The following is a 13127-nucleotide window of genomic DNA, read 5'->3' on the forward strand; positions in this document are numbered from 1 at the left end:
GTTAGTTAGTTAGTTAGTTAGTTAGTTAGATAGTTAGTTAGTTAGTTAGTTAGTTAGTTAGTTAGTTAGTTAGTTAGTTAGTTAGTTAGTTAGTTAGTTAGTTAGTTTTTTAGTTAGTACAAATGTCATAATTTGGTACTACGGGTGCCCAGTTGCCCGCAGGACTATGTCCTGGCTGGTTAGTTGGTTGAGGTTCCTTCGGGATCCACGTAGTGTCTGTGGTTTAAACCCAAATTCGCAGAGAGAGTAAGTTGCGGTTAAAAGACTGATGTAAGGTAAAGTCAATATTTTGGGATAAGTTGGGTGCTGTTCCCGTAACAACAGATACCCCACAGATGAGTAACTGTGGGACTAAGCGTTGGAAATGAGTTGGTATTTATTGTATATGGTACGGGATGAATGTGTGGTAAGGCGGGCCTCACCCCACCCGCTTTCTTAAAGTGAATGTGTCGTATGTTTTTCTCTCATGAATGTGTCGTATAAATGAGATGTGTGCTTTGTGGAATGGTGATAGACGAAAGGTATCATATACAAATAATACTAATGCATTTTCCTTCCTTGTCCAGATATGTTCAGAGTATACTCTGTTCATATCAGAATTACCACAGTGTATTCCTGTGATTAAGAACAAAGTCCTCTGCTTATTTGATGAATTCATAGTTCGGTCCACCGGTTACGTCTCTAGGTGCTGTTGCCGAATCAACAGATGCCATCCCAGCTGCGTGGTTGTATATTTTACAAATCGGAAGTTAAGCAACGAAGCAGCAATGGTCAGAGATTAGATAGCTCGAATACTTCAGGAAAGTTCTTGTATATGGACCGGCCCAATCCATGTACAAAAATTGCCACCTGAGTTCTTCATTGAAGGATTTAGGGGTGATGGTAGACCGTTGTTCAAGTCTACCCAGTGGATGAAAAAGACCACCGTGGGGCATCATGCCAGGTACTCACATAAAGCACTCGACATTCATACCCTTCTCCGGAAAGTAAACGTTTTAATTCTCTTATTTAACATTGACTGCACTCGGTGACGTATAAGTGTTTTTAATTAAGTTTTATCAACGAATAACACTTATACGTCTAAGTGGTTTATAGATATTTTTGTGGAAATTATCATTTTAATTAACGTTTTATAAAATGTTTATTTATTATTTGTTTAAAAATAATTTTATACTTGTGTTAACACATGAAACAATTTTTTTGTGGACAGCTACTGTTTTTTTTTTAGCTAAGAGTCTGATAATGTCGATCATTTTTATTTGGTAGGCATGAATGAAAAATAAAGTTATTGAATGAACTACTATATAAATTGACTAGACAACATTTGTCAAAAAATTAACAATAATTTTAAGAGTTTGTTTTTGTCTTCAAAGTTAGATAATACTAAATACTGTTGTGAGAAAGTTAAAATTTTCCATTAAATAGTTATTTAATGATTTGTTAAAATGGAACTTTTATACCTCTTATATAGAAAGATGTTTAGATGATACAAGTGCTAACTCTATGTTAAATTTGTTATAGCAATGATCACATGATGATATTTGGAACAATTGTTTTTGAGAAAATATTATAAATAAATAAAAACACAATCTTAATGATATTCTATCTTTTTTATTTGTAAGAAATAAGTTGATTTTTCTTAAAGGGGCTTGGTGATTATTTCTATTAAACATTTTTTAGGCGATATTAACAATTTAAGAAATTATGTTTATTTAAGAATAAACAGATAATAAAAACGTGACAAAATACAACGATTTGAACATTGCTCTTTCCAAATAAAGTTGTTCGTTATATTAGCAGGTTATCTATAGAGGAACATGCGATTTTAAAAATCTATATAAATACATGATATTTTTAAAACTTTCCCATATATTTTATCAATTGATATAAATCTGTTTATTTTGTCAATAGAAGAAGTTTTAATCTTTACCATAAACAATTAATTCGAATATATATTAGCTGTTCTAGAAATATGTATGTATATATGAGATATTTATCAACATTAAGCGCAAGTGATAATAAAAAATCCATAAATTTGTCATCCATTTGTAACTTCTATAGAATAAGTTTTTGATCTCATATTCGAGTGTCTGTCTTTTTAAGGCCCTTTGCGTTAGGCATTATGCAAAGTATTGATGTACATTAGGAATATAACTATTAACAACTATTAGCATAGCATAGTCGAAGAGACCATTAAAAATGTGAGAGAATATATCATTATTTTATGCGGTTGTTGAAAAAATTCAAGTACAGAATGTCTGTCCATCTGTTTTCTTAAAATTAGTTTTTTGATGGCTGCATAAATCACGGGAATATAAATCTTAACTAATCGAGTTAGATAAAATTATTCAACATAATAAATTAGGTGGTGGTATGCCAAAAATTAGTTATATCCCTGTTGTACATGTGTTGCCTGTTATATTTCAATATAACATTTGAAGAATAATACTTCGTGCACTCTTTGGTAGAAGTCTTTTGTTTTAACTATATACGTATGTATGAATGAATGTATGTATGTATGTATGTATGTATGTATGTATGTATGTATGTATGTTTGTATGTTTGTATGTATGTATGTTTGTATGTATGTATGTATGTATGTATGTATGTATGTATGTATGTATGTATGTATGTATGTATGTATGTATGTATGTATGTATGTATGTATGTATTTGATCCCGATATATGATTGAAAACTAATTATTCAAAAAAACAATAACAAAATGATCACAACTGGTGTTTAATATATGATAGTTTTAAAAACTTATTTTGTGATCATATTTTAAGCAGTTGGAAGATCAAAAATGGATTCTCATATAAATGTTTTTGTTTATAATTAACCAGCAACACTTTCACCTAAAAATTACACGAAAACAATTAAAAATTTAGTCGAATCTGATTAAAAAAAGCATTTCTGTTGTAACAAACATAAAAATCACTCCAAAAGACTCAAAAAAGACTATAATATGATTCGAAAATAACTCTAAAACGACCAGTAATTTGACTCATTATTGAATCAAAAAAAGAGTCAGAACTGATCAAAAAGTGGGGCTCATAAACCACTCGTTTAGAGGAGTCGCGAGTAGCGTACCATTTTCTCCCGACGAATGCATCATTTATGATCAGAAAATAATGCATATATGAGCATTTTAATCGTGCAAAAGAGTCATAAAAGACTCGAATGTGATCAAAAATTTCAAAAAATCTTAGATGGGTACTTACTTATATACTATATACATACATATGTTTTCTATGTATGTATATGTCAATCAACAAAATGCCAGACAATTCTAAGATAAAATTAAATAAATTTTTATTCTCTTCTATTACTCAACCATAGCAAAAACTATTATTCAATCCAAGCAAAATCTTGGTAATAACATGTACTAACAAAAATACTTACTTTTCAGGTGCTTTTATAATGACATACATATAATCAGATTCATAAGTACTTAATTTTGAGTTTTAACGTTTTAGGTCCAATCTTTAGGTAATGATTTGCAATTAAATTAAAATTAATTCTCGAATGTTGTTTTTGAGTACTCAGTTGGTGTTTAAATTTAAGACGAAAATGCAAACAACTGATGCAAAAACATTAATATAGATTTCATATTTTTCTTTTTTTTTCTTTAATTTTCATAATACATTTGCAATAGTCTTCTTCTTTTGTATAAAACATGCATTGTTTTGATAACAAACAGTGACGTTTTGTGTTGTTTTGTATGGCAACTCTGCGAAGTTTAATCTTGTTTTCAAAAATAAGGTGATTAACATCAGATTCATTAATTTGTAGATTAGGGGCGAGTTTTTCTAATAAAGATAATCTTCATTCTTTGGTTAAATCTGGTTTAATATATGTTTCGTGTTTTTTCAGTTATCAGTAAAGTTACTTATTATTATAGTTATTTAACTGAGTGTAATTGGCCAATTAAACTCAAGCTATAAGTGAGAAACACAATTAACAAAAATAATAAAACAATGAACTTAATATTTAAAGTAAATTACAATTTCTGATTTGTTTTGTTTTATATTATATATTGTTTTAAAAGTTTATTTAAAAATTTTCCAAAATTGCCACTGCTGTTTATGTTTTTGAGTAAAAAGTTGGCAATACTAACAAAGTTAACTGAACTTAAACCTGAAAAACACAGTCATCAGTTAAAGTCGGCCTAAATTTGTTCCGAGTTTAATCTAACAGCAAGTTAAGCTTAGTTTAACTGAGAAGTAAGAAACCCGCCCTAACTAATCTAAATTTCAATTGCATTTGATCGCTAATTCAAAAACTTCCTCTTATTTGCTAATATGTATATGTGCTAGCAACTCTCTTTTACTCACACGAAAAGACATAAGTTCTTGATGCTCAATGAAATTACTAAGCAGTGGTGTTGTGAGTTACAAACAAAAGGCCTCGGTTCATATTCTGTGTGAGGTTTTTAAGCCTAAAATAAAAAAACTTGAACTCTCCATTTGTAAGTACTTATTTAAGTAGTTATTATGTAAGCGAGAGTATTATGTAATGATTAAAATAGCTAATGACAAATGAAATTAGTTTTCAATCAAAGTTTTTGCTAGTATGAATACGCATTTACATCTTTTAAATGAGTATTAACCACTTAATACAATATTTATTACAACAAAATGCAATATTAACGTTTTTTAATTACAATAATCTAAAAAAATCATATGATTAATGTACAATGTTTTACAGTACACCGTTATATTATGAGAAAATTAAATAAAATATTTATTTTTCATAAAATCTTGTTAATATCAAAGATATTTACAATTTTTTTTTTTATTTTTCAATTAGCATAAAATAGTTTCTAGTTAAAGGTCACAGAGTAAATAAAACATATCAATATGAATAATTAAAAAAATATAATACACACACAAACTCTGATGAGTAAGATCATCATCATTATATTTTTTATTATTTGGATTTTTTTTATTTAATTGTAAAACTGAATAAAAAAGCAAATAATAGTAAAAAAATAAAAAAAAACATTGTTGTTATGGTTTTTGACTTTTACTTTCTTTTCGAAACCATGAGATAGATTCATGGCCCTGTATATAGTTTTATTTTCATCTTCTCTTTTCTTTTTGTTTTTGTCATTCGTGGCAATTGCAAAAATTGTCACTGTTGGCAGCATTTCTGGTTTAAATTTATTTTGTTTTCTTAAGATTTTTCAATGAAAAGCGTTTAAATTATTGTGGTTTTGAGGAAGTTCATAAACGATTTCTTTTCTTTATAATTTATGATTATCGTTCAGTATTTATTTTTTTCGTTTGTTTTCTTATTACCTTTTTCTACTTTTGCTGTGAAAGTAACTTCAACTTCATAAATGATCTACTAGCAAAACACTAGAAAAAGTATGAGAAAAAAAGAAAAATAGTCATCAATTTGATCATAATGATGACAACATTTTATTAATATTGTTATTTCTATTTTTGTTTGTATAATCTTTTTTTATTGGCAATATGTTAACTTGGTTTACTTCCCTCTCCTGCTGTGCTGGCGTCAAGTAGATGATAATTAAAATGTTTCTGTGTATATGCAATATCTTATCAAAAATACCGTAATGTATAGAAAAAAGTACATATATAAGGAATATATGTATTTAAGTTATGTTTAAACCCTTCACTAGTGTATATGTATAAAAGTTATACAACATTCGATTCGAGAAATGTTCTATTGAAAATCAGTGAAATCGTTCATAAATAGTTGGATATATAGGCAAAAAATCAAATAATTTACAAAAAATCAAATATGAATTTAGTTTGTCATAATAAAACATTTATGCATACATTAAAGTGAAATATTTGATGGGGGCTATTTCATAGCGTGGGGTCATATGAGGACCTATATAATAGAATTCGTGAGGTCGTCAAGTCTAGTACAGAACTTATAAAACTAAGTTTGTCGAGTTACGAGTATAATTATGAACTTAAAAGCCCTATTTGGCGGATTCAGTTGTATGAGGGCTAGGTCAAATAATGGGCCTATGTAAACCAATGTCAACAGGCTTCGTCAACGGTATCATAGAAGATTATGTGTCAAATTTCATTTAATTATATCAGTTGGGCTAGGAGAAGAGCATGTGCAAATTTCATAGAATTATCTTCAAAGTTGCGACCTGTAGTTTTGATTCAAAACTTTACAAGTCCCAATTCGGGGTTTCAGTTATAAGAGGGCTATGTAAAATAATGGACCGATGTTAACAATAGGCATCTTCCCTGGGACAATAGAAGATCATATACCAAATTTCATTGATTGTCTTCAAAATTGCGACCTGTAGTTTAATTAGACCTGTTTCACACTGGGAAACATTTTGTTCAGAAACTTTTGATTTTGTGTGTGAGAGAAAGGATATGGTTAAATATTCTTTCTCTTTCTCTCACATGCAAAAATCAAAAGTTTCCTAAAAAAAGTTATGCTAGTGTTGAACCAGGTACTTACAAGGTTTACAGTGACGGTCGGACGGACATAGCTAATTCGCTCAGAAAATGATTCTGGGCCGATTTTTATACTTTAGGTGGTTGTAAGACCAATATACTTGCGCGTTACAAACATCAGCACATACCCAATAAAACCTCCCCACAAAAAGTGGTGTAGGATATAAATAAGTTGCGTTTAAATATAAAATATACATACAAAAAAAACTTATGTCATTTGACTGCAATTTCTAATTTGAAAAGTAAATGAACAGATATAAACAATAACATGCAATTATAACGTTATTTTTTAACACCTATCCGGGGCAAAATCAAACAATATATGTAATAATAGTCGGTCTTTTTATAGCTATAAGTCCCTGACCAATAAATATCAAATTAAACAATTTGTTAAAAATATTAATAAAGCTTATTTTTTTTGTTAACAACTCTTTGGTAATAATGTCGTTTAAACATTACTTCCACCCCAGAAACGACAATAGACAATGTGTGTATATGCAAAAGAAAATTATTTCGTCAACTTATCTAACAACAATTTGATTGATTATATTTAGTTGGTATTTATTGCTTTGCATATTAATGTTGGTGGGATTCGTAGAGTATACGTTCCATCATGTTTTACAGTTGGTTTATAATGTTGTTGCAGTGTTGTTGTTGTTATTATTATTAAAGAGTATCCGTATATGTTTATCTTAAACAATAATAAAAAATCCAGCAAAATCCAAAAAAGACCAATATATTTTTGTTGTTTTAAACTTAAGCACGTCTAAAAAAGAAACTAGAAAACCGTTTTTCTTAAACTAGAGGTGGTCGGTGACTTATGTAAATTTTTTTCTACAATAGAGTTAAAAATTTGATTATATTAGTAATATTCATAATGATGTTCGTAATATTGATCATTATGAAAACTTTACTCGCTTTGTGGTAACTTTAACTTAATATTAATATGTGTGTTATTGTTAGACATTTGTTTGTACATTATTGTTAAAAGGCTTCTTTCTTTAGTAATTCATTCATTCATTCTTTTAAATATTATACCCACATACATAAATTCAATAGATATTAAACATGGATCGACATCAACATTCCATAAAACATTTTGTGTTTTGTTAAATGTATATGTTTGTATGTTCATTTGTATATTGCAAATTACTTGTTGAACACACCACAAAAGTTAAAACAAATTAATATGTTATTGTTAGATATAATCCAATTGGTAGGCAACGAGTAAAAACGACATTAAGAACAATTTAAAGGCGAACGTCAATAATATTATCGACTAAAGTTATATTATCTACCACTACACAACTATTAGAGTCGATCACAGCGTTTTTTTATTGTAGTATTATTGATGTCATTGGAAAAAATAGGCGCTAGACTTTATGTCTTATCAAAAATATAACAAATTGTGTGGTTTTGTAATGGTTTGCTATTACTACAATATGTCTTAATACTATAATTATATTGTTATGATAAAAGTAGTGTTAGACATAAAGTGATACACTTTAAAAAAATATTTAAGTCTAGTTCAGTTCTAGTTTTAGTTCTAGTTCAGTTCTAGTTCAGTTCTAGTTCAGTTCTAGTTCACTTCTAGTTCAGTTCTAGTTCAGTTCTAGTTCAGTTCTAGTTCAGTTCTAGTTCAGTTCTAGTTCAGTTCTAGTTCAGTTCTAGTTCAGTTCTAGTTCAGTTCTAGTTCAGTTCTAGTTCAGTTCTAGTTCAGTTTCTAGTACAGTTCTAGTTCAGTTCTAGTTCAGTTCTAGTTCAGTTCTAGTTCAGTTCTAGTTCAGTTCTAGTTCAGTTCTAGTTCAGTTCTAGTTCAGTTCTAGTTCAGTTCTAGTTCAGTTCTAGTTCAGTTCTAGTTCAGTTCTAGTTCAGTTCTAGTTCAGTTCTAGTTCAGTTCTAGTTCAGTTCTAGTTCAGTTCTAGTTCAGTTCTAGTTCAGTTCTAGTTCTAGTTCAGTTCTAGTTCAGTTCTAGTTCAGTTCTAGTTCAGTTCTAGTTCAGTTCTAGTTCAGTTCTAGTTCAGTTCTAGTTCAGTTCTAGTTCAGTTCTAGTTCAGTTCTAGTTCAGTTCTAGTTCAGTTCTAGTTCAGTTCTAGTTCAGTTCTAGTTCAGTTCTAGTTCAGTTCTAGTTCAGTTCTAGTTCAGTTCTAGTTCAGTTCTAGTTCAGTTCTAGTTCAGTTCTAGTTCAGTTCTATTCAGTTTCTAGTTCAGTTCTAGTTCAGTTCTAGTTCAGTTCTAGTTCAGTTCTAGTTCAGTTCTAGTTCAGTTCTAGTTCAGTTCTAGTTCAGTTCTAGTTCAGTTCTAGTTCAGTTCTAGTTCAGTTCTAGTTCAGTTCTAGTTCAGTTCTTGTTCAGTTCTAGTTCAGTTCTAGTTCAGTTCTAGTTTCATTTCTAGTTCAGTTCTAGTTCAGTTCTAGTTCAGTTCTAGTTCAGTTCTAGTTCAGTTCTAGTTCAGTTCTAGTTCAGTTCTAGTTCAGTTCTAGTTCAGTTCTAGTTCAGTTCTAGTTCAGTTCTAGTTCAGTTCTAGTTCAGTTCTAGTTCAGTTCTAGTTCAGTTCTAGTTCAGTTCTAGTTCAGTTCTAGTTCAGTTCTAGTTCAGTTTCTAGTTCAGTTCTAGTTCAGTTCTAGTTCAGTTCTAGTTCAGTTCTAGTTCAGTTCTAGTTCAGTTCTAGTTTTCAGTTGTCAGTTCAGTTCTAGTTCAGTTCTAGTTCAGTTCTAGTTCAGTTCTAGTTCAGTTCTAGTTTCTAGTTCAGTTCTAGTTCAGTTCTGGTTCAGTTCTAGTTCAGTTCTAGTTCAGTTCTAGTTCAGTTCTAGTTCAGTTCTAGTTTAGTTTTTTTAGCTCAGTTTAAGTTTTGTTCATACCAAGTTCAGTTCTAGTTTATTTTGATAAGACATGTGAGATTATTATAAGTAAGTTTTAAATTAATCAATTAATTATGTATAATTGTTACAAATGCTTTGGCAAACATTTATTATACAAAATTTATAATAAATCGTAGGGCTCAAAAATATTAAATAAGATTGATTTTTTGTTATACCATACTCATTATGTATGTTTTTCCCCTTTACACATATTCTAATAAGAAAAAAATAAACAATTTGTTATTAATGTTTCAAATCTGAAAACATAAACAGTTAATAATTCCTTGGATTATTATCATTTGTGTAATAGAAAAAATTAAAATAATTTTTTCTTCTTATGATGAGTAATAATTAGTAAATAGCAATTGGTATTACTATTTTTTTATAGTTTTGTTTGAATCACATTTGAAGTATTGATGTATTTTCGTTGAATAGTATTGGTATTGGTAGATAAGAAATTCCATATCGTTCACTTGGTTTTGATAAAACATATCTGACAGAATTCACCATACATTTTCTATATACCTTTCCAATGTATTGTATTCCAAGGGTCGATCAGTCGAGTTTTGCCTTTAGTACCGTTAACCGGCTATTTAAATTTCGTGGGTTAGTTAGTTAGAACATTCTATAACAGTGTTACTTACAAGTGCCTAAACTTAGTGACGTCATTTTAAATATTCTTTCAAAACGTTTTTTATTTTTGCATAAATAAATTTATTTTATTATAAAAAATGGCTGATATTATGGATTTGGAACATCATAAATATATGGAAGAGTATAAGCAAACTCTAGATGAATTAATACCAGTTGTAGGTGTTGAAATATATTTTATATTCATATAAAAGTGATATTCTTTCCAGTTTCTTTATCTGTTTATTATTTTTATTTTAATAATTGATTAGATATGGGTATTTTTAAATGTATATAAAATATTTTAAGATTACAATTTATATATGAGAATGAAATAATATTTTTTTATAAAATATGAATATTCATTAAAACCCAACCCATGTTTGTTGGAGTAATAATATAATATTAAACAACAAGTATTTCTCATGACTTTTTTAATATTTTCGAATTTCAAACAGTAACTTTAACCAAACCCATATTTAATTAAAACTTTAGTGTAAATAACTAAAAATGATAATTTCAAAAAGTTTTCTAATATTGCATGTAGTACTTTTTGGCAAAAATTTTTAGTGCGAATTTTTTCTTTTAGTATGTATGTAAATGTTCATGTTCTTTCAAAAATATATGAAAATTTTTTGAAGTCATGATTTATTTGAAATATTCACAATTGTTATCTTATCTTAAAATAAAGAATTGTGACAAGAAATATTTTAAAACTTAAACATTATTATTGATATGAAATGATTGGAAATTATACAAGACAGATTTTTTTTAATGAAATAGGTTTTATAAAATATTATTATGTATATTAAAAGTGTGTGCCAAATTAAAATTTTGTCGATTGTATATTTTCAACTAAAAAACTAGCAATAAATAGGCCTATGAGGTTGTATTTACCTCATCTATAAAAACTTGCTTTTCCCAGTGAATTGCTACTATTTAATACAGACTTTAACAAAATAATAGATTATTTTTATGGGCGACATATTTTGAAAATATATAGTTTATTGTTATGAAATTTATACCTTAAACACAATTTTTCTATCTATCTATCTATCTATCTATCTATCTATCTATCTATCTATCTATCTATCTATCTATCTATCTATCTATCTATCTATCTATCTATCTATCTATCTATTTATCTGATCAAGTAGGATTTTTGAAGACAAGCAACGCCTTGAAGGAAAATAATATTTAGTTTAATTTATTTAAATATATTGAGGGTGAAATGCTAGTTCTGGTAATTTTTTTAGTTTATAACTCGAAACATTTAAATTACAAATTAAATATCTATCTACTCATTTCTCTTACATATTTATTACAATCATTTTATCTTTTAACTCCTAAATTGTTAATATGTTATAAATAGTTTGACCTAAATACTCCATTAAACACACCAGCATACTTACACAAAATTTCCCTGTATATGAACTAATAATACAAACATTAATACATTTCCCAGTAGTTTTCCATATAGTCAAGTTTTCCATATTATTTTGATTGAGAATTTTATACATTCAGCTTTATGGTACACAAGAGAAGTGAAGCGTTTCCTTAGCTTCTTTAAGTAATCACTTTAATTTTTTTCGATATTGCAACTAAGATAGTAGTGTTTTTAATACTAGTTCCATAATTGATTTTTTATATGGTGAATTGAGATATTATCACAAATTTGGGAACTGGCTTTTCGAGCGGCATGGTTTCTCGATTTATGTAACTTGTAGTCATCATACATTTAAATGTAAGAAGAAACACTTCAAATTTGTTATAACTTCTCATAATGTTTTGTATAAAGTGTTCATAAAAAGCTATTTCTACTCATTTTCCTTTATTTAAACGTATTTTTGTAGATTTCCTTTGACTAAAATTGCTGCCAAAGTGAAATTTTTTTGTTGTTATATTTTTATAGCGCATTTTTTATGTATACAGTTGATTTTTATAAGCATCTTATAGATTGTTTTATTTCATACAAAAATCATTTTGTATACATATATGCATGAGTATTGTATTTATTCCCTGGGGCCAATTTAAGTACATACATACAAATGTAAAGTTGATTAAGGATATGGTTAAGTAAAAATAGTTTTCTAAAATATTCCCAAATAACTCACGAATTTTTCCACTTTATGTAAAGGAACAAAACTTTATCGTATGTAAACTGCTAAGTCGTATACTTTATACATTGTTAGAATCTATTAAAAGTATAGTTTCTTCATATATGAACTTATAAAAGGACCTGTTTGACTTGTCTTAGCCCTTAGCGTTATGCATGTCTATTGGTTATATATTTAGCTCAATATCCTTAAAGAAATGTTAAATATGTAAACGAGTAAATGTGTAAGTGTGTGCCCCTCAATAAGTCGAAGTGTCGAACAAGATAGTATGTTACTCAAGGAGTGAAGAGTGGAGAAAAACATCAAAAAGGAACAACAACAAACAAAGAACATCATCATCACATCACATCAAATGTATAATGTCTATTAAAGCAAATGACTTGACATGCTTACGACTAGTACAAGTCACAAGTTGAGCTGAAATCCCAAACCACTATTTATTCACTTATACCAACACAATCGGTTTATTACACATATGTACATGTAGGTGTGTGTGTGTGTGCGTGTGTCTGTAAACACAGATCTATTCATACTTAGAAATGTATAGAATTTTATTCAATTGAATTGTATTTATTCTTTGTTTGTTGGGTTGTTTTCTATTTGCGTGTGTCTCAATAACTGTCCATCATTTATTCACAATAGTTGTATTAAATCGTTACGATTGTCGGTGGCTAATGTTAAATTTGTTGTAGGCAAATTGAGTTTATTGAAATGTCTGTAACAAGAATTGCCTAAAATTAGTTTAGGAATTTTGTAATGGCAATTATTTGAAATTAGCTTAAACTATTTTATGTACTTGGGCAGTTGTGGATATTTGATTTAAATATTTTCACTTTGAAAGTAGCAGGAAGTTTATTCCTTATACAGGGTGAATTAAAAATATTCCCTGGACACATCATCAAAGTATACTGTACACATTGGAAGGTTATACACAATTATCGGACGTGCCTGACAGACACAGAATATGTCGGAAACTTTGAAACGCTGATATCTATCTGGGATCAGCAGAAATATCAAAGCGCTTAATTTATTTACCAACAGCCAGAAGGCAATTAGGGCAATATCAG

The 13127-nt window shown here is 28.5% G+C and overlaps 1 protein-coding gene across 1 annotated transcript in view; it reads left to right on the plus strand.

Annotated features, from left to right (window-relative positions):
- The window catches only part of LOC111688351, a 6390-nt gene extending 4869 nt beyond the window's left edge, over positions 1 to 1521 (plus strand). The window contains exon 3 of the mRNA XM_046952460.1: positions 1472 to 1521. Coding sequence (XP_046808416.1) covers positions 1472 to 1521 — 50 coding nt within the window. The remainder of the gene's footprint in view (positions 1 to 1471) is intronic.
- Positions 1522 to 13127: the final 11606 nt, after the last annotated feature.

The sequence above is a fragment of the Lucilia cuprina genome, chromosome 5 (assembly GCF_022045245.1).
Source record: "Lucilia cuprina isolate Lc7/37 chromosome 5, ASM2204524v1, whole genome shotgun sequence".
Classification (NCBI taxonomy): Eukaryota; Metazoa; Arthropoda; class Insecta; order Diptera; family Calliphoridae; genus Lucilia; species Lucilia cuprina.